We start from the raw sequence: 22,895 nt of genomic DNA, 5'->3' as shown, positions 1-22,895 counted from the left end.
GAAAGTAGGAAGGTGGTCGACCCCTGTCCCCTCCAAATCTAGGCTTTCCTTCTAATGAAAACGAATTGGCATAGAAACACCAGTGTCTGCCTGCCTGCCTGCCTGCGTGTGTGTGTGTGTATATCTCTGTGTGTTCTGATTTAAAACAACTGGTGTCGAAGGATAGGGTCATGCATCTCTAATCCACCAAAGTTTGTGATTGTTTGTGTATCTTTCACTGAGCTTGACCCAAAGGCTGTTTTTAAGGGTCCATTGGCATGTGGCTTTGGTGGTGGTGGACTGGATGTGATGAATGAACACATCCAATCCCACCACTACCACCACCACCCCATCATCACAACCAATCCTTGCAAACAACAAACACTGAACTGAGTCTGTGCTGGTTAGTTTGCCCAACAAAGGGAGGACATAGCAACTGACTATGTCACCCAGCCTTCCCCAATCTGATGCCCTCCAGATGTTTTGGACTACAACTTCCAGCAGAGGGAGATAATTGTTCTATGCTAGCTGGGGCTAATGGGAGTTGAAGTCAGCAACATCTGGAAGGCACCAGGTTGGGATGGCTGCATTAGTTTACCAGTGGCTGTTAGCTAAAAAGGAATCTTTTAAGTTCAGAGATGGTATATACCTCTGTTTACCAGGTGTTGAACATAGCCACCATGTTGTTTATTTCCATCACATGCTTTGTTTATGTTTTGGAAAAGACATAATGGAGATATCCCTTTTAGTCAATTTTTTTAAATAAATAAACTTCCTCTATGAAATCAAATTGTGTCCATTTAAACAGGCTGATAGATTTCTAAGAAGTGCTTCTTCCAAACTAATTACCAAAATGTCCTTTAGTCTGGAAACCACTTGTGGGAATTACAAATAAAAACTCCTTGCCAAACATCTAAAATCCGCAGTTGGGCAATAACTTTATTAGGACCATATGAATTGCCAAAGCATTTACCCTGCCTCCTTTTATCTTAATTGCCCATTCATACCTTTTGAAGGGATTCTGCAAGTCTAGATTATTATTTTTTACAACAAAATATTACACTGTACATGTCTACTCAGAAGTAGGTCCCATTTCATTCAATGGTGCTTATGGCTAGGTAGATAGATGTACAGTTGTAGCTCTAATCTTTGATGTAATCACCACTGGAGACTCTTTTTAGCATATGAATAAGCAAAGATTAATTTCAAGAAGTTAGTCTCAGTCATTGTGGAGGGGGGTCTTGGTAACATTGCCCGAATTGGCCTTTGATAGTGGTTCTATCCCATAGAAGCTAAGCACACCCTTCCCAAGGACCTTGTTGGAAAAGGAGACACCTGCCTATGGAAAACTTTGGTATTATGCTTTATTGTTCTAAAAATGTAGAAGTTACTAAGCTAGGAGGCCATTTACCTCCTACTGGTGCGAAGACAGACTGCAATTCCCAAAGGAAATGGGAAAAGACCAAATTACTCGTTTTCTTTTATGTTTCCTTCTCTCTGTGTGTATTTGTGTGTTCTATAATTGGTGTGAATCTGCAATAGAAGTATTTTTTTAATTAGTGCCAGTGTGGTATAGTGGTTAGGCTATTGGACTAAGACTTGGAAGACTTGGGTACAAGTCCTCACTCAGCCATGAAGTTCACTAGGTGACTCTGGGCCAGGCACTGACTCTCAGCCTAACCTACTTCACAAGGTTGTCTTATGGATAAAATAGAGAGGAGGAGGAGGACTCTGTACTCTATAGGGCTCTTTAGAGGAAAAGCAGGATATAAATATAATAAATAACCTTTGTACAGCATGTAGTGATTTTAGGAACATCATCATCATCATCATCATCATCATCATCATCATCATCATCATCATCATCATACAGTATACTAGCTGCCTCTGTATTTATGCCCCAAGGCTCACCTAGCCCAGTCAGAGCTGGAACAAAGGGGAGAGAGGAATTAAACACTTCTTCGTGAATTGTATGGGGGGGGGGAAGTCCACAAGCTATACTCTTCTCTTTACTCACTGTGCTTCACCGTCTTCTCTTTTTCTCCTTCATTCAATAGCCACATAGTCTTTGAACTGTTCTGTTCCATATGTACAATGTTTTTTCTAGTTTAGCTGACATCAGATGCATAACTCCTTTTATTGGACCTCTGGTTATTCTGTTTCATTCCCTTGGTTGTGCTGATTATTTTCAATGATGATTTTGTTTTCTGTAATTTAGTTCTAGAATGTCTGATCCAAAAAGAGAGGCTCAGCACTGATGTTCAGTCAATATATATATATGGAGTAGGGGTGTAGTAGTTGGCTAGAGAGGTCATGCAAGCTGATTCCATTCTGCTTTCTGTCATTCATTTTAGACTGCTTCATGTCAATCTCCAGTTTGTGATGGTTGGCTTACTATTTAATATGAGCATGTTTGGGTGTTGCATGTTGTGTCGTTGTCATTTGCTAATTAAATTAACTGATGATTTATCAGATCTTTAAAAAAAAGTATTCTATGCCTATAAGTAAATCCTAGCAACATGATTGTTTTCGTTCCATGTCCTTTCTCACGGATCACATTTTACTTACCTGTAACACCTATATAATCAATTACCTCTAACATTCCTTCTCTGCTCCCTAACTCCTAAGTGGGAAGTATATTGGGCTTCTTAAAGAAACTCCCTTCTGGCCTTTATGTTGCAATGCGCTCATGTTTATCAGCCTGTCCCCCTCCCGCTTCTCCATTTCCCCATATCCCCCTATGCTACTTTCCTGGCTGTGACACTGGCAACACCCAGAAAGAGAGATCACAGGCTTCTCCATGCCCTTCCAGGTAAAGGACCAAGCACAGTTTGGCTTTTCCTCTGTATATGTCTGGGAAGATCAGCTCTTATCTCTCCCTGCACAGCGGTTGTAATAAAGATAAGCAACGAGAAGTTTTCGCTGCCTGCCTGGTTTTGTCAGCCCTACACAGAAGCTATATCTGATATTGTTCCAAAATTCCATTCTAATGGCCAGAGAAGCCACCTCACACTGGCCCAAGATATTTTGAGGCAAAGGACAAGATCTGCCCCTCTGCTCTGGCACATTCTACAGAGAGAAGGCTACTGAACTGGCTGCTGAATCTTACTTCCGTACTGCAGACAGGACAGTGTCCTCCACCGAACCTGAGGGCAGCAGGCGAGCTTAAAGGGTGATGGGAAGGCCACATAGAACAGCTCTGTTCTCTAACAGAGGGGAATGGCCGGGGGGGGGCACCACCACTGCTCACCCACCCCCAGCATCCACTAGCTGAGGCGGCTGCCTCACTTTGCCTAATGGTAAGGCTGGCGGAAGAATGGGTCTAGAACACCCGCTGCTCCAGGAGTAGTGGTTGTAGTGGGGAAGGCAGGGGTTCCATAACAATACTGAATCAATACTGTGGATTTCTCTCTGCCTTTCCCTTAATGCAGCACTACTGCTTAATCTAGCAAGGTTCCTGTTTAGTGGGAAGCCGCCATTTGTACTCTGCGAAGAAGGGTGCTGCATGCTGTTTCCAGGGAGGTGAAGAGGAATATGTTAATAAACATCTCATTATTTCAGGAGAGGTGAAATACTCCAGAGGCCACAAACTCAGCAGGGGAACTCCAGGCAGCACAAAGAACGGCTCTTGGGGTTCATCCTGGATAGAGTGAAAGGTGCCCCACTGGGAGATGGGGCCATTCGGCTGACAGGTTATCACCAGAAAACCGGTCAGGTAGGCAGCAAATGTGTGACTTGTCATTAGAGCCAGCATGGCTTAGTGGTTAGTGTTGGACTAGGAACTGGGACACCTTTAACTTCTCTATGGGGAAAGGCCATAGCTCAGCATAGGTTTTGTTTGCAGAAGGTCACAGGTTCAGTCCCGGGCGAATCACTGCCAGTCAGTGTAGATCAGCCTTCTCCAACCCAACACCATCCAGACGTTTTAGGAGTTGCCCAACAGCCCCAACCAGTATGGCTGATGATCAGGAATGCTGGGAATTGTCATCCAAAACAGGGGTGCAGAATCTCAGACCTGGGGGCCAAATATGGCCCTCCAAGGTTCTCTAGGAGGCTGCCCCCCCCTTTCCCCCAACCACCAATCATTTGGTGGTTTTATTTATTTATTTATTTATTTATTTATTTTATTACATTTATGTACCGCCCCATAGCTGAAGCTCTCTGGGCGGTTTACAAAAGTTAAAAACAGTAAACATTTAAAAAGTATACAAAGTTTAAAAACCATCAGAAACATAAAAACAACAGTATTTTGTTAACGTTTTTCTTCTTTCTAAAAGATTGAACTGCCTCTCCTAAGGCTTAGTGACTGGCAGGAAGGGCTTTAAGCTAAAATATGCTGGTATTTTTTATGTTTGCCTTGCCCCTTTTGCTTCCCCCCCTTTTGCTTAGGGCCCTGCCCATCCCTGGAATGCAGCCCCTGGGAGCTTCTCCAAAATAGAATTAGGCCCGTGGGCTGGAAGAGGTTCTGCATCCCTAGTACAACACATTGGGAGGGAAGGTTCATGCAGACAGTACTGAGTCAGATAGACCAATGAGTTGACACAGTATAAAAAAGGTTCTTTAGCTGGGATCTTGTTAGCTGTGGAAGAATTCTATAAGCTTCAGCTAGCGCAGCTGAAGTTCTGACCTGAGGTTGGGAGGAAGCCTGTTGTCTTCTTACACCACAGAACTGACCAGCGGGAAAGGATCTGAGGGTCATTCTAGTCCAGTGTGGCAAGGTTCTGCATACTCAAAAGCACGAAATCCATATTGTCCAGATTATAATCTGTGGGAAACTGATGGAACCATCCTAGAGATTCTTCCAGACAGGAGGAATGCATTTAGTTAAACCTAACCAGATAGCTTAAGTAAGAAGCTGGGCCATGTGTCACATTTTTAAAAACTTACCCATGTGTCACTTTAACTGTTTTAACAGGTGATTGGCACTAGGGACTCAGGACTGAATTACTGCACTGATTCTGTCAGATCCAACATCAAACATGGCTACTTTTTGTTTGGAGAGCAGGAGGTACAGTGTTAGGTTTGGACATGGGGGTCTCAGGTTTACATCCCTGTTCAGCTGTAAAGTTCACGGTGTTTTAGGCAAGTTACTTTCTCTCAGGTTAAGCAACCTCATAAGGTTCTGAGGTGCTACAAATGAAATAAGACAATCTTGTTACTTGCCTACATCATGGCCAGGGCTGTGCCTACCACTAAGCAGAGTGGGTTGTCTGCCTCAGGCAATAGATCTGGGGTGTTATGAAAGGGAAAGCACATTGCTAGCTATTTCTCATGATTGTATTTTACTGCCTGGGATAGGGAGAGGTGCTTTTGGGATTTTCTGTCTCATGTCCCCAAATGTCTTGGCTGGCTTTGGGTACTGTGCACCTTGACTTGGGTGGGCTCTTTGGTGCCATTTTCTGCTCTTCTTCAGGCAGCAAAATGTCTTGGGCTGGCCCTGATCATGACTCCCCGGAATTGCTTCCCTTTGTCTCTTTCAGGTAACCTTCCAGGATGTTATACTTCAGGAGGACATGATCCTGGTTGCTCGCTTTTACCACTGGCCCAGTGGGAGGACAGCATCCACCCCGTGGGACAAAGGATTGAAGTCTCAGTATCAGCCACTACTGGAGAGCGAAAAATGGCTAGCTGCCTGGACTGTGGTCAGACTGACTAAGCTGTCTGAATCCTGTAAAGTGATGGTTGCCGGTATGCTGCTGGCATTTTAACTAGCCTTGTGCTAGGATTTCCTCTACAGGAATTAAGATCTTCATAGTGCCAGTCCCTTTGTTGGGAGATCCAGGACAAATAAAAGGAAGTACTTCTTCACACAGGGCATAGTTAAATTATGGAACTCACTACCACAAGATGTAGTGATGGCCACCAATTTGGATGGCTTTAAAAGGGGTTGGATAAATTCTTGGAGGTGAAGGCTATCAATGGCTACTAGCCCTGATAGTTGTGTGCTATCTCCAGTATTCGAGGCAGTAAGCCTGTGTGCACCAGTTGCTGAGGAACATGGGTGGGAGGGTGCTGTTGCACCATGTCCTGCTTGTTGGTCCCTGGCCAATGGATGGTTGGCCGCTGTGTGAACAGAGTGCTGGACTAGATGGACCCTTGGTCTGATCCAGCATTAGGGCACTTCTGATGTTCTTATTGGTTCTTATGAATAAAGCTGTCTCCATTCTCCATTTGCAGGTGCAATGAAAGAAGGACATGGAATTCCTCTGTGGAACACAGGGACCCATACACTGACTCTGTTCCATGCTCCTGTGCCACCTGTATCAGCCTTGTCAGTGATGGTAAGTCCATTCCAGTACAGGACACTCAAGTTAGATAGCTATGTAGGGTGCATCAAGGTTAATGCAGCAACATAATGTTCAGGAGAGACATAAAATGATGGTCCTAATCCAGCTGCTGTTGTTAATGAAACAATCCTAACTCCAAGACTGGCCTAAGACAATTGGCAAAAGACAAGATGCCCCCTTCCTAGTACAGAAGTGAACTGGGCTGGCAACTGAGTGTTACTTCAACACTGGTGAAAGAACAGTGTCCTCCACTGCACCTGAGAGCAGCAGGCAAGCTTAGGCACCCCAGGACAGGCTGCTTGGCACACACCGCCCTGTCTTCCAACATCTCATCCCTGCCCACCTCTGCCGTCTGCTGCCTAAGGTAGCTGCCTCACTCTGTCAAATGGTAAGCCCACTTTAGTAAAGACTTTTAAAATCAAGCCATTTTAATTGAGCAATATTTTATACTGTTCAGTTACTGACTCTGATACTCTATACTACCTCCAGTATCAGAGGCAGTGAGCCTATGTACTCCAATTGCTGGGGAACATGGGCTGGATGGTGCTGTTGCACTTGTGTCCTACTTGTGGGTTTCCCATAAACAGCTAGTCTGTCAGTTTGTGAACAGAATGCTGGACTAGATGGACCCTTGGTCTGATTCAGCATGGCTCTTATGTTCTTATATAGAAACAATGTAATCTTTATAGGATTGAGTGTATTAAGTTTCCATTCTTTGTGTGGGTTATGCCTTGTCATGCTTTTTTCTTGTTTCATGCCTATCTGGACTTGGGTGATGCATCCCTCAGTCAGCAGAACAGAAGCACCAGGACTACAAGATGTATGGCGATGCTACCTTGAGGCTGCACATCTTCAGCACCCAGAAACCTGAGCTGCCCTTCCCACCAGAGTCACCATCTGCACTTGATTCTGTAAAAATGTGGCCCCGTGTGAGTGTTGGACAAGGAGTATTTGTTGTCCTGTCAGAGATTGGGATGGCTGAGACAGACCTGCCCCAAGACATAGAAGCTGTTTGTTTTATCAGGAGGTAGCTGTCTCTTTCCAGCCTGGAGTGCCAACTCTCGCTCAGTTCACACTTTGTTGCCCAACTAGGAAATCAGCATTTCCCCTCATTTGCTGAAACGCACACACCACCGCCATATGTGCCTCACCTTCCCATTCTCCCTGAACACACAGGATTGAAAATGTGTGTGAACCAAGATAAAATAATAAGTAGTTCTACACTGTTCTACTGTTTCTTCAGGCATTTAGGGGAAGAAAAGCCTTATGTAAATACTAAAAAACATATCATAGTACATATTCTGTATATGTGTTATATATGAGCCATCTCTCTTGACTTGAGGAGGTTCACTGCAGTAGACAAAACCACCCCCTGCTCATGGCAGCCTGAGCATTTGCTCCCCAAAGCCAGCTTACATAGTATCTGTCATAAAGCCTTATGGGTTGGGACTTTTTCCTGCAGGAAGCTTTTATTCATCATGTTAGGGAGATACCTTCTATAGAGCCCTTCGGTCCTGGTGATGGCTTTGACCTGTACATCGATGGAGCCCGCTTCCTGCCTGATGATGTTACTGTGACGAGAGTGGCTGCTCGCATCTTCACCAGTGGTCTCAATCAGTAAGGAAAAATAGTTCTGCTTTCCCCTTAAAATTCCAGATTCTCCCCACTTCTCCCTCTGCATGTGTATAGATCTTGCTTATGGCCTATTCTGATGTTTAACTACCAGAGGACAGAAGCTGCTCAGATAATGTCAGAAGCTTAGATCATAGAATCATAGTAGAGTTGGAAGGGGCCTACAAGGCCATCGAGTCCAACCCCCTGCTCACTGCAGGAATCCACCTTAAAGCATACCTGACAGATGGCTGTCCAGTTGCCTCTTAAAGGCCTCTAGTGTGGGAGAGCCCACAATCTCCCTTGGTAATTGGTTCCATCATCGTACTGCTCTAGCAGTGAGAAAGTTTCTCCTGATGTCCAGATGGAATCTGGTTTTCTGTAACTTGAACCTGTTATTCTGTGTCCTGCAATCTGGGATGATCGAGAAGAGGTCATGGCCCTCCTCTGTGTGACAACCTTTCAAGTGCTTGAAGAGTGCTTGCATGTCTTCCCTCATTCTCTTTTCAAGGCTAAACATGCCCAGTTCTTTCAGTCTCTCCTCATAGGGCTTTGTTTCCAGACCCCTGGTCATCCTCTTTGCTTTCCTCTGAGCATGCTCCAGCTTATCTGCATCCTTCTTGAAGTGTGGTGCCCAGAACTAGACACAATACTCAAGATGAGGCCTAACCAGTGCTGAATAGATGGGAATCAGTACCTCATGTGATTTAGAACAGATACTTCTATTAATGCATCCCAAAATAATATTTGCTTTTTTTGCAGCCACATCACACTATTGGCTCATATTCAGGTTGTGATCTACAGCAATTCCAAGATCCTTCTCATTTGTAGTATTGCTGAGCCAAGAATCCCCCATCTTGTAACTGTGCACTTGGTTTCTTTTTCCTACATGTAGAACTTGGCATTTATCCCTATTAAATTTCATTTTTTTTCAGCCCAGCACTCCAGCCTATCAGGATCACTTTGAAGTTTATTTCTGTCTTCCAGGGTATTGGCTATCCCACCCAATTTTATATCATTGCAAATTTGATGAGCATTCCCTGCATTCCAAGTCATTAATAAAAGTGTTAAAGAGTGCTGCACTCAGGACTGAAACCTGCAGTACCCTGCCCCCCCCCCCCACACTTTGGGAAGGTACCATCAATAAGCACTCTTTGAGTCAGATTTTGTAGCCAACTATGGATCCACCTAATAGTTGTTCCATCTAGCCCACTTTCAGCTAGTTTGCTGATCATGTAGGAGAATCCAATGACATATCTCTTTCCTATGCCAGCATTGTCCCAGTTTCAAAAGGGTTGATGCTGTGTCAGAAGAAATGGTATCATGGGTGTCTTGCATGGATCGGAGGCTTCTGGGATTATCCGAGTGGCACAAGGAGGAACCATGGTTGAGTGGTTGGTTCCCAAGCTGCAACGATAACCTCTAGATCACACAAACAGCCAGTGAGGGATGGAATTAATGTAAAGGGATTGCTTCCCCCATGAAGAGAATACCCAAAACTTCCATAAGAGACAAGGGTAGTCTAGAACTCTTATTTCTGAAATCTACTTCTGTATGTTTATGGAGTTGTTGCTTTTAATATGGAGCATTACATCAAGGGTTCCTTCACCTGCAAGAATGGTTTTACCACCTCATCGGGATAATTTTAAGCTAATGTTTATGTGAAGTATTTTGAGCATTTAACGAAAAATACTATATTAAGATGATGGGGAAGGAGGAGAATGGGAGCCAAATATGGAACGCCATGGCACTATAATTGATTTCCTTGGTCACATGGCATCCTCATTATAGTCCATATAAGTGGTGAGATAGATTCATCAAATGTATTGCAAGTTTGTGCTTGTGTAGGCATTATAGGTAATATACACAGTCTGCTTACATATCGCCAAGTAATACCACCACCACCCTCATCCATATTGACATTAACTCAAGGATATGTAGATTCACATGACCAAAAGCTGAGTTTCTGTCAATACATAAAGCCAATCCTCTTTCCCATCACAAATAGATTGCATATCTGTTTTAAGTTAGTTAAAACAGATAAGTCATTTATATTTTGTTTATTCATCTTGTGGTTTCCTGTTGAAAAAGAAAGGATGGTAGGAACATAATAAATAGTGGTAAATAATTTTTGAATCATTGCATGATAAGCACAGTCACCAGAAAAAAAAAAGTAGATAACCATGGGCAATTAGTGCATTGTGCTCATGGCAAACTGCTCATGGTGGATTCACATCACATTTGCAATATATACAATATACAGTCTAACTAAACATAGTTTGAAAAACACACCTAATTTGTGGTAGTATGAAATTGCCGACTCTCTGATCCAGATTTAATCTGTTAGCACTGGTTTCGATGGTTCTCTGGCTGTGTCCTGGATGTTGGAGTGGGTTTTGCTTCAGACCAAGGTATCTGAAGTTGCAGGGTAGTTTGATGAGCCTCACTTATTGGAAAATTCCAAGATTATATATCTTCCGCTTCCTTTCAGAATTGGTCCAGACATTTACACTGGAATTGACTTGAATAGCAGCATCTTTGACCCAATTTACAACTACTCAATCGAAATCCGAGAGCCAGCGATACCACCTTGCGCAACTCTCCTATTGAAGGTTCGTGCTGGGTTTGGGACTCTAGGTGATAAGTAAACAAAGGCCAGATCTTCCAAAATGTAACAACTATGGGTGCTAAATGCAGCAAAAATGTATTATATTTTTGTGATTTGTGTAAATCACTTTGAAATGTTTAGATGTAAGCGGTTTATATTCATAGATAAAAATAATACATAAAAATTTGAAATAATGTTTCATGATACTTTACAGGTTTATTCCATTGATCGCTCAAGTTCCAGTCTCATCCAGATTGGCTGGGCAGCGCTCAACCTTTTTGTGGAATCTGGAACATACACAGCGCTTGAACCAGGGGCCAAGGGGAGCCAGGTGAGTCAACTGGATTGTTCAGGGGAACCAACCTAAATTTTAGAAATGAAGTTACAGCGTGGTTTGAATCCAGGTTTACAAATACTGACAGGCTCTGTGAGGATAATGTAAGAAAAGTCCCTGCCTCCTTTTTAGGGCTCAAAAACATGTGGTTAATCCTTAGTCATTCTAATGTTCAAGAACCCTCACTCTTGTGCTGAAGATCAGATTGCTACTGGAATCTTGTGCACTCCCATTGGATTTTACAGGAGAATTTTTTGTCATAGCATCAGGAGGCATGATGGTTTGTTTAAGTCTCCAATCAGAAGTCCTCAACAGAACTGGGTGCAATCTTGTGTGTCCTGAAGCTCCCCCAGACAATGTTACTATCTCTTCACAGCTCAGATGGAGATAGTATTTGAGGATAACACAATACATTTCCCATGGATGCACTGAAAAGAGTAACACTGAGTGGCCTGTTTCCCGCTCCAAGGACAAAGTTGTTACAAGCAGCCAACAAAAAGGGATCTGTTGATTATTCTTTCAGGTCTCTCTAAATGATGGTGCTCACCAGCTTCGTATTTTTCACAACAGTCCTTGTCCAGCCCAGCCCTTCTCTACCAGTACTCTGACTTCAATAGGACGGTAAGCCCTTTTCGAATTCATGACCCACCTCACCAACCAGTCTTTCTTAGTAACTGTCTTCTCACTTTCCCTATAGGTATGTGCCCTGTGCAACCCTATTGGTGAGACTTCTCAAGGCTCCTGTGGATTCCAGTCATCAAACACTGCAAAGAAACATGGTCTCCAAGACAAACTGGGTCAAATTAGGCCTTTTCCAGCCCAGACCTGAATATTTTGATGGAGTCTATTACTCTGACTCCGCCAAGCCTACAACAGGAGAAAGTTGTCTCTATGAAGCCATGGCAAACAGGTGAAAAGAGTTTAGGCTGACTCAGTGTTTATAGGATTAGTGGAATTGAAATGCTAGCCACTCAATGCTTCTTTATCCCAAATTGTCAGTTTAATTATTTTCCTCCTAATACATTTTAGAAAGACCATGCACTGGGGGAGTCACACTGAAGCTAATTGTATTTGCACTGATACATCATCTTATGGAACAGGGAATGTTTGCTTTTCAAACCCTTCATGGTCTGGATTCAGTATATTTGTATAAACTTGTTCTCCCATATGGAGCTTCCCCTTTATCTGGATCAGTTGTTGAGAAAAGCTCTGCTTGGAATGACAAATGTGGTTCAGTGTAAGCATGTAAATTAATGCACATTGAGCAGAAATTTCTAACTTTACATATATGCTGATGGAATCTGAGTTAGTAGTGACTGACTAGGAAAGGGATCTTGGGTTTGTGGTGGATAGCTCAATGAAAATGTAAATCTAGTATGTGGCTGCTGGGGAAACAGCAAACTCCACGTTAGGAATTGATTGTACCTGAGTGTCCTCTCCAGTCCTGTAGAGCCCACTCTGCTCCTTGGTATACTAAGGAATTGTGGTCAATGAAACAGGCTGGATGTCAGCTAGAGCGCAAATGGCACAAGACTCGAAGCAAAGATGACTGAGCATGCTGTAGAGCACATAATCGTGCCTATTGTGTGGCAGTGCGGGCAGCAAAGGCTTACTTTGCTGCCTTCATTGCGTCTTCGAGTAGCCGTCCAGCGGAGCTCTTCCAGGAGGTCCGGGGGCTGCTAACATCCTCCCCAGCAAATGGGGCCCTGACCCCGTCGAGGACCCGCTGTGACCTTTTTGCATCACATTTTGAGGACAAGATTGCTTCTCTCCACAGCAAGCTTGACGTTGTTGTTAGTGCAGCTCCAGTTGAGGTGTCCTATGCCATCATCTGCCAGATTCTGTGGGATCAGTTCGTTATTGCGGCCTGATGATGTGGACAAAGTGCTTGCAGCAATGCGACCAACCATTTGCCCTCTCGATCCCTGTCCCTCCTGGCTTATAAAAGCAAGCTGAGGGGGTCTGACTGGGTGGGTCCAGGGGGTGATAAATGCTTCCCTCTGGGAAGGGATGGTCCCTGATGTTCTTAAAGAGGCAGTAGTGCAACCACTCCTGAAGAAGCCCACCCTGGACCGATGGTATTAGGCAACTACCGCCCAGTTGCAAACACCCCTTTTTCAGGGAAGGTACTTGAGAGGGTTGTGGCGGAGCAACTGCAGGCACTCTTGGAGGATACTGATTATCTAGACCCATTCCAGTCTGGGTTCCGATCTGGTTACAGGACTGAATCAGCCTTGGTCACCCTGATGGATGACCTTTATCGAGAGAGGGACAGGGGGAATGCAACCCTGTTAATCCTGCTCGATCGCTCTCTCATCGGCTTTTGATACCATCGACCATGGTATCCTCCTGGATCGACTCCGTGGGATGGGCATTGGAGGCATTGTATTACAGTGGTTCCAGTCCTACCTACAGGGTTGTTTTCAGTGCCGCAGGGCACCATCTTGTCCCCAATGTTATTTAACATCTATATGAAGCCATTGGGAGTGGTCATTAGATTTGGAGCTAAATGCCATCAATATGCTGATGACACACAGCTCTATCTCCCTGTGACAACTGAATCAGGTGGGGCTGTGCAGGTCCTGGACCAGTGCCTAGACTCAGTAATGGGCTGGATGAGGGCCAATAAGCTGAGACTGAATCCTGGCAAGACAAACCCTGTGGGTGAGTGGTTTCCGAGTCTGGGCAACAGCCTCATTGCCTGTTCTGGATGGGGTTGCACTGCCTCTGAAAGAACAGGTTCGTAGTCTGGGGGTACTCTTAGACCCATTTCTGTCGCTGGAGACTCAAGTAGCTGCCACGGCTCAGAATGCCTTTTACCATCTTCGGTTGGTTTGCCAACTACATCCTTTCCTGGACAGGGATAGCTTGGCCACAGTGGTACAGGCATTGGTAACCTCAAGATTGGATTACTGCAAAGTTCTCTGTGGGGCTGCCCTTGAAGCTGCTCTGGAAGCTGGAGCTAGTGCAGAATGCTGCAGCTCGGCTGTTGTTTGGAGCTGCCCCTTTCCAGCATGTAACTCCTCTGCTGGGGGAACTGCACTGGCTGCCTATTCGCTACCGGGCCAGGTTTAAGGTTCTTGTACTTGTATACAAAGCCCTAAACAACTTGGGACCAGGATACCTGAGAGAGCGCCTTCTCCCTTACCAACCTGCCCGGTCACTGAGGTCATCCGAGGGCCTGCTCCTGGTGGTTCCACATAGATCCATCTTCCGACTGGAATCCACCAGGGGAAGAGCCTTCAGCGTGGTGGCACCCCTCCTGTGGAATTCCCTACCTCTGGAGGTCAGGCAGGCGCCAACCTTGTACTCCTTTCGGCGCCTCCTGAAAACATCTTTATTCCAAGAAGCCTTTCCTTAATATGCAGCCTTGAATCTGTTTTTGCTTCTTTTAAATTTTGTTTTATTCTGTTTTAATTTTCATTTTATCTTGTACACCGCTCCGAAATATTCTAAATAAATAAAAATAAAACTGCTAATATTGTACTTCTTTTATACAAATCTGGTGTGACATGGAATACTGTGTACGATTCTAGTCACACCTCAAAAAAAGAACTACAAAAGGTGCAAAAAGAGTGACCAAAGGGCTAGAACAACTCACCATATGAGGAAAGGTTACAATATTTGGGGGACTTTAGCTTAGAAAAATGGCAAGTGGGTGAGATATTATCAAGGTGTGTATGTATGCACACCTTGATCCCTCTCACACTACTAGAAGCCAGGATCACTCAATGAAGTTGAGTGGTGAGAGATTCAGGACAGATAAAATAAGTACTTCTTCACAGGGCATAGTTGAACTATAGAATTTACTATGAGATGTAGTGATGGCAACCAAATTGGCCAGGTTTAAAAAGGGGATTAGACAATTTCATGGATACAGCTATCATTAACTTCTAGTCATGATGGCTATATATTACCTCCAGGATCAGAAGTAGTATGCCTTTTAATACCAGTTGCTGGGGAACATGAGCATTGTCCACAAGGCATTTGGTTGGAACAGAATGCTGGACCAAATAACATTTGGTCTGATCCAGCAGAGTTTTTCTAAGTTCTTATGTCTACATTGAGAACCATGGCTTCTGTTTTACATAGGTCAGTTGTTTCAGTCCGGGAATGTGTTCACCAGCTTACTGGACATAGTAAGAACCGAAGTACAGATGATGAAATCTCCACTTGGATCCACAAGAAACTAACACGTGTACCAGGCAGCAGTCCGCAACCTTTCAACCTCACTTACGTTTCAAGATACATCCCAACCTATGGCATCAAGGTGAATCGCAGCCATGCTCACATAAATGCTCTAGCTAGCATGTGCAGTTTTGCTCACTATTGGGTAGGATAATGTTATGCACACACTAATTTGGAAGTAAGCTGCATTAAACTCAGTGAGGCTCACTTATGAGTAAACAGGCATAGGATCAGGCTGTAAATATACAACATTTCAAGTAATTCCTTAAATTACTTGAAATACAGTATTCACAAGCGCACCTCCTTATAACCAGCCTTAGATAATGTCTACACTTGAAAATTGAGTTGTCAACTTTTAAACATGCCTCTGTGCCTGTGGCCGCAGCTTGATCTGCTAAGTTTTCCATAACACGGAGACAAATATTATCACCTGCTAATTTCTGGAGATAAAGTTTTCACAGAACTCTGGGATCTTTAAAATAAACAACAACACCCCCAAAAAACATACATTGTGTGAACTAAGAGTAAATAATTGTGTCAAATTATGTCATTAATACCCTGTTCACATTACAACAGTCAACTCATTTTTGAAGTCATTGTAGCAAAATCCTTGTAGCAGTTCTCTGGCACTGACAGTTGCATCAACACAACTCAAACCTTCACACCTATTTTAATACTACCAGACAGTCTGGGTCATCCTTTTCATCTTGTTTAACACATTTTAAGTATATCCTGAGATACTCACTTTCTCTGCAGTTCTATGCATATCTACTTGGAAGTTAAGCCCCATGAAGTTCTAAATAGGTATAGGATTTCAGCGGTAAACTCCTTTGCTTACATGTTCTACCTGGTTTATACTTCCAGAAGCATATGCTTGTTTCAAAGGTTAAGCCATGCATGTCTAAGTACACATGGGCATTACAGTGAAGCTGCAAATTGGTCAATAAATCAGTTATGGTTTGGTTGGTCATCCCAACCATTACTTGGATAACTGGTAATTCTAGAGCTAATACATGCCAACGAGCACTGGCTTTGGGGATGCATGCATTTATCAGAGGAAAACCAATGTGGGCTTGCCCGATTGCTTTGGTGACACAAACTTAATAAAGTTTAGAAAAGAAGTTTAGAGCACATTGAAAGAGAAGAAAAAGTACCTGTGATTAGTGTTCTTGGTCAACCTCCTTAATCTCTGGGATAAGTGTGTAATAAACATTAGCTTGATCTGCAACTAACTTTTGCCAGAGAACAACTTTGGGAAGGGTGGCAAACCATGACCCAAGTGCCACAAACGATCACTTCTCCTATAGTACACTTTCATCTCTAGGATGATAACTAGCAAGCCAGTTAAATCAAGGGCCAGTGGTTGCTGATCCTCTATCACATCTGGTACGTCAGGTATAAAGAGATGTTAGAGTTCAGTACAAGTAAGCAGTTAGTGATGTATGAATGGCATACAAAGCAACCTGAAGAACCTTTAATCTGTAAATAAGGACTTTTGGATCAGAATTACAAGCCTCACATCAACAATTCCTGGAACAACCTCTAGTATTTCCAAATAAGTTTTTAACTGTACTACTACAGTCTGTAAGCAAAGACACAAATTCCCTGTTTAAAGAAAATTGGCAGGTCAGAGCAGTCTGAAGAGGTACAGTAAAGGAATGTTTTGTACTTCATCTGCTGTTATCTAGATTGATCTCTAATCTCTATGTCTTCCAGTTTGCAGTGGAAAGAGCCATGAATTTACCCTGGCCTGGTTTGACAATGGTCCATTTTTGCTTCAATCCACCTGGGGCATTTTACTTTGGGAGCCAATGGCTGAAGTATGATTACCCCATCTTTGTTGAGGAGCTTGATATAAATAGCTACCAACATTGTCCTGCATGGCTTGATGGCTTCAAGGTACCACATATTTTATTTTTTTATTTAGTCAATTAGTTTATAAGCCACCCTTCAGTAACAGGATTCTGAGGACAGATGCCATTTAGAAGTTAAACAGCCTTCCACTCAATAAAACAGAGAATATTGAAAGGTAACATCCCACAATTGCAGAAAATTGTTATGGTATTGATATAAAATAATACTTTACCTTATCCATTGTCTACAGGTTACACTATCTAATAACCTGTCAGGCCTAATAATCCCATTCAACTAAATTGAATTATGTAGGAGATAATTGGCTGGAGTTTGAGTAAGAAAATAAGGCCTAGAAAAGCTAAGCAAAGTAGAAACACTCAGTAGGAAATTAATATTCCTGTAACTGATAGCTGATCGTCTCTTTCTACCCATTTTATCCTCACAACAACCCTGTGAGGTAGGTTGGGCTGAGAGATGGTGACTGGCCCAAAGTCACCCTGTGAGCTTCCATGGCTGAGTGGGGATTAGAACCCAGATCTATTTGTAGCAATTCCTCCTTTCTAACTCGTTACACTTGACTACATGTCATGGCACAACATGCAACCTGGTGCCATTTTGAAAGAGGTAGTCTACTTCCCTGTGCCACCAACAGCTTTTTAATTCTATGATGGAGCATAGTGAGAACCATTTCATGCTAGTCACAACAATTACTTTTATGATTATTTATTTATATAGCACCAACAATGTACTTGGTGCTGTACAGAGCTGTACTTGGTGCTGTACATGAGCAACCATATCTGTAGATCCCTACACAACAGCTGGCTCTGCCTTCCCTTTTACGATCTGCAACAATTTGTTTTTCAGGCTTGTCCCCACAGAGCTTACCATGAATATTCAACTGTTATAATCCACCTATATGAACATGTGGTGGTGAATCCAGCCAGAGATGCTTTGGATGAAAAGGAAAATGTCCAAGCAGCACAGAGAAGAGCAATGCTGAAGGGGGAACGGTTAAGTTACCCTCTGGAAAGTCAGGCATGGACTGTTCTCCATGTGTTCTCTAGAGGTTACTGCAACACTGGGATTTACCAGCTGCCCTTATACAAGGGGGCTCCCAGCCAGGTATAAGTTTAATTATCCAGCAAGGATTGAGCCGAAGTGTGTCATGGAATCTGTATAGCCATTCAGGTTATAGTTCAAAATCTGCATGTTACTTTTAAAGCACAGGTGCACGTACACACACCATAAGGAAGTGTGCAGATATTAAGGATGCATAACACATGCACCTACTTTCTTGCAAACATACACATCCATCAGAATTCTTACAGCTAGGCTGGGGCATATATACTCATGCTACCTTACATCATTTCCCTGCATCACCTGTACATTAGCATTTTGTTAAATTGGAAGTTGTCCAACTTCAACTTTTCAGTTGAAAACAAAAGGCACATTTTTTATAATTACTCAGAAAAAGCTTTAAAATGTTAAAGCAGTATGTCAAAATCTAGAGATTAGAGACAGAACTTTCATACAGCATCCAATACTTTCTAATGGACCAAGCTTCCACCCATACACATCTATTGGCTACAAATGTCTCATCAGTAGTGACAAGGGCTACAAATGGCAACTAGATCTGCCAGCTTTGTGAGGAAATGCAGTAGTGATGGGTCAATGTCCAAAGCTGTCATGCGCTTCCCACCTCATCTTGGTGGAACAATAATTGATTCCTCTACATCTGCTTTTCACATCTGGATTAGAAATCAAGAATCAGTTAACTCAGTTGCTCATGTTTGGTTCAGGAGTCACCAGTTACAGCCACCCTACTTACTCACTATCACAATGTTGCTGTCAACAATTCCAATTTCTTGTTTCAGGATTTGGGGGATTTTTTGGGTGATGGTTGTAGCAAGTTTTAGTCCACAACGATTACATCAGGACATTTTGCTTTGGGAACAAGTAGTACTGCATGCCGATTCCAATCACTCACTTTCCCTACAACTGAATCGTAGCAATCTTAAAAATCATTTTATGCAGTAGTGAACTAGAAGGTACAAACACAATACTCACATTTACTCTTCAAAGTATGATCTTCCTTGAACAGATCATGTTGGCTTCCTTATCCCAAGGGAAATGCAGCAGCATTATGAAGAGCATGCTCCATAAGAAAGTGGTAAGTGGTTAGGCAAATGTAAAACAGTAGCTTTATAAAAATAAACTTAAGAAGGGTCTCATGTTTATGTGAACACATATAACCTGTTCATAAGGGGATCACTTAGTAAACAGCACTCTTTTCTTTGCAAATCTTTATTGATCATACCTGTAATATACATGGTGGTAGAAAAAATGTGACTGCCCAACGTGCAGGCTTTGCCACACATTTTACTTATTAGATTTCTATACTGCCCAATAGCTGAAGCTCTCCTAACTGCCCTAAATGCTACTAAGGCAGAACAAAGGATCAATACAGCAGGGTTGGTGAAAAACTTGGGAGAATTGTCAGACCACTGGTCTTCAATGTATGGGTCAGCACCTATACCTGGGTCTCACATAAAGTGACTGCAACATTAACTCTACCATACAAATATATGGCCAAAATTAAGAAGTGGATCCTCCAACCAAAGATGGTAAAGGGCACTCCAAGCCGTGGCGGCTACTGATTGCAGGAGGTAATTGTATATCCATAATATATTTTAAAATGAACCTCTACCTGAACCAGCATATAGCCTTGCAGTTGCTGGGGAGCATAGGTGGGAGGGTGCTATTGCACCCATGTCCTGGTTGTCAGCTGGTTGGCCACTGTATGAACAGAGTGCTGGACTAGCTGGACCCTTGGTCTGAAACAGCATGACTCCTACATTCTTAAATCTATCTGGGTGCAGAGGGGAACATTTTTTCAGCTATGAAAACAGCGTCCTATTCTGGTCATTCCTTTTAAGTATCCCCCCCCCCCTTTTCCAAGAGAATAGAAGCAGAATTCAGTCTTTGAAATACAAGCAGATGGGATATTCTCTAGGCTGGGAAAGGCAACCTGGTATCCTCCAGATGTTTTGGACTAGCTAGCATGATCAGTGGTTAGGGATTATGGAATCTAAGTCCAAAACCAACTAGAGAACACCAGATTGCCTAGCCCTATTCATGTCAAACCCCCAATAGCCTCTTACATACACAACAGTGTGTTCGCAATCCACATGAGCTCCACCTTATCTCAATTTGTATACTATTCTAGTGCAGCAACATTGCACTTAAAATCTAAACCTGATTAAGTATTCACTTCTTCCAAAAATAATAATAAAACTTTTCTACTTCCAGATTCAGTTGGTGCCAGGTGCATCTGTGATTGTGTGTATAGCTGATGGGAGATGGAATGAAAAATTCAGATATTCATTGTTGGTATGTATACTAAGGCCATAGCTAGACCTAAGGTTTATCCCTGGATCGTCCAGGGGTCAAGCCTATTAATCTAGGTGACACACAGGGGATCCAGTGCTCAGGCAGGGGTGAACCCTGAATGATCCCAGGATAAACCTTAGGTCTAGCTGTGACCTAAGAGAAGTTAATGAGGGCAGCTAAAATTATTTATTCCTCCTATGAACACAGAATGAGTATATGGAGGAACTACAGAAAGCGCACACATGATCATGCATAACGTTTATTATCAGTCCATTAACTGGGAAAGATTTGGATAGTGGTATTATTTCCATAGCCCTAGCCAAAACAGTAAAGTTGTAACAGAGCAGGATGACTGCAATACAGTTGTACTATACTAGTGTCATGTACTGAAAAGGCTATTACTGAGAGTAACTCAGAACAAAAACTAAACATACACTAGAGTGACTAGACCATCACATCCTTGTTCGCAGTCTTCTCTATTTTTCACAGGACATTGATCAATCCTATCTGCCAAAAAAAGCACTAGATCTGTACAACAAGGAATCCTCTGGAGTAAAAATTGCAGAATTAATGCCACAGACAGCATCACAAAAACAGGTAAGATTGGTTTGGATTTGGGAATCCAACCATTTGCAAACTGGATACACCAAGAAACAGTGCAGTTCTCTAATGACATATCCAGTAATTAACCCAGATCTATATATCTTAATTCTAAGATCTTAACAGAAGTACATCTGATCATTCTAGTGAACCAGAGATAGATCAGATCAAGTAACAGTTGCTATGAACCCTCTTACACAAATGAATATAGCTAGACTTATTGTTCTAATTCAGAAAGAGCTTTATACCTATTTTCTATGAGGAGCGGCAGCTTAAATGTGAAATTGTGCATTTGCTCTACTTTATTTCAGACAAAGCTGTTGACTTTGGAACAAATTTAAAGAGAAGCCAAAAGACACGTCATACACTGGAAGACCCATTAGAACTATTGCAGAAGCGCACTAGCATAGTTTGCAAAGATCTTGCAGCCTGAAATGGAGGTTACTGTCTCAAAGCTATCCATATCAAAGGGTCTACAATCCCATGAATATTGTCATCACAGCAACCAAGAATCCTGGCAGTAAATGGGGGTGAAATATCTTGTCAAGAGATGCCATGGTATCTTGGTTTTTAATTGGCCATCTTCCCTATTAATAGCTAAACTAGATTGCTAAGCAAGGCTTTGCTCCTGTATAACTCATCCTGGTACAGCCCTCCATTACACTGATTAGGAATGGATTTCCTAAACCTCCTGTATACTTCCCATAAAATGGATTAGTTCTAGCTTCCCTGCATGCCACCGGATGCACTGGCCTGTTTCCTCAACAGAATTCTACTCCAACCCCTTCTTCAGTCTCTACTCTTCTCCTTACAGGTGTCCTCTACAGCAGCACGTATGTAATTAGCCTCTTACTCCAGAACTGCATCAACTTTCAGGACTAATTAAAGAACAAAAATTGGTCTCATTTGTAAACAGATCAGCTGTAGGAAAAGGAATTTAGTGTGTTGGATTGGACTTTCAGGAAAGGATGTTATTTAGAACTAAAAAAGGCTAATGGTGAAAAATATTCATTATACACAAATGATGTCCTGTGCCAGGATGGGTGCAAAGAGCCTGCATATGCCATGAGAGCTGCAAAACCCAGGACTGGATTGGAGGGAGCTTATTCAATTCAACACTGTTGAGCAGTATTAATTTGAAGAAATTAGGCTTGTGGGAGAGCAGTGCCATTGGTTCTGTAAAACCTTTCTCCTTAGTTAACAGGCAAGCTGGACTTGCTTCGGAGGGAACCCTTTCAAAATATTCCCACTAATAAGCTGTTGGCAATAACATTCTAGCACAATTTGCAGAGCCTAGTTGCATATATTCAGACAGCCTTCTCTGCCATCTGAATGCATGATGGGTACCACAGAAAAGACCTTCTCATTCTTGGTGCCTCAATGGTAGAATGCTTTGAGGGAGGCTTGACTGGCCCCTGTTCTAATGCTTTTTATCTCAGGCCTTTTCATTTGATATTGTTGTAGGTTTGTTTGTTTTATTCTGCTCCTAGCAGTTTTACTGTACAGTATGTTTAGTTTGATTGTGCTTTAAAATTTCATAAGTCACCCTAGGAATTTTTATTGAATAAAATATAATCACCTAAAATAAAAATAAAATGTGTATAGGCTCTTCCACTTCCCCATCCCTAAGCATTCTTTTGTCTCCCCTCAATTTGCTGCTACTATTGCCTATGCTCTGACCAACTTAGTCATAACATTTGCTAGAAGTTTATATTCTTTGTGCTCTAAGTTGCTATTTAAAGTCTTTAATTCAGTAGCCACAAATCGTTTTTAGTGCTACCTGAGAGCTACACTTTCAAAAGATCCAGGAAGGGAATAAACCCCACCTACATTCAAAACAACTGATCTTCCAAACATATCTAGGCCACTACTTTACTTTCTAAACCAGGGGTAAGCAACTTATGGCCCTCCTGATATTTTGGCCTGTGAGTTGACTAACCCAACTCTAAACGCTTACCAATCTAACCTTGAGATCCTTGCTGTACTGAAGTAATGGGAATTCAACAGTACTTCAACTTTAATTGGCAGCAAGCGTAAGCAGTAG

General features: G+C 42.6%; 1 protein-coding gene across 1 annotated transcript; it reads left to right on the top strand.

Annotated features, from left to right (window-relative positions):
• Positions 1-3,295: 3,295 nt before the first annotated feature.
• LOC134413366 (uncharacterized) lies at positions 3,296-22,391 on the top strand. The gene is made up of 17 exons (XM_063147549.1): positions 3,296-3,324; positions 3,541-3,694; positions 5,460-5,667; positions 6,157-6,260; positions 7,055-7,195; positions 7,729-7,839; positions 10,343-10,489; positions 10,700-10,816; positions 11,343-11,440; positions 11,517-11,729; positions 14,912-15,089; positions 16,724-16,906; positions 17,726-17,983; positions 18,963-19,031; positions 20,171-20,251; positions 20,741-20,848; positions 21,163-22,391. The coding sequence occupies exons 1-17, from the start codon at positions 3,296-3,298 to the stop codon at positions 21,190-21,192; spliced, it is 2,229 nt and encodes a 742-aa protein (XP_063003619.1). The 3' UTR covers positions 21,193-22,391.
• The last annotated feature ends 504 nt before the right edge of the window (positions 22,392-22,895 follow it).

This window comes from Elgaria multicarinata, chromosome 1 (genome assembly GCF_023053635.1).
Source record: "Elgaria multicarinata webbii isolate HBS135686 ecotype San Diego chromosome 1, rElgMul1.1.pri, whole genome shotgun sequence".
NCBI lineage: Eukaryota > Metazoa > Chordata > Lepidosauria > Squamata > Anguidae > Elgaria > Elgaria multicarinata.
This window is presented reverse-complemented; position numbering and strand designations above follow the sequence as displayed.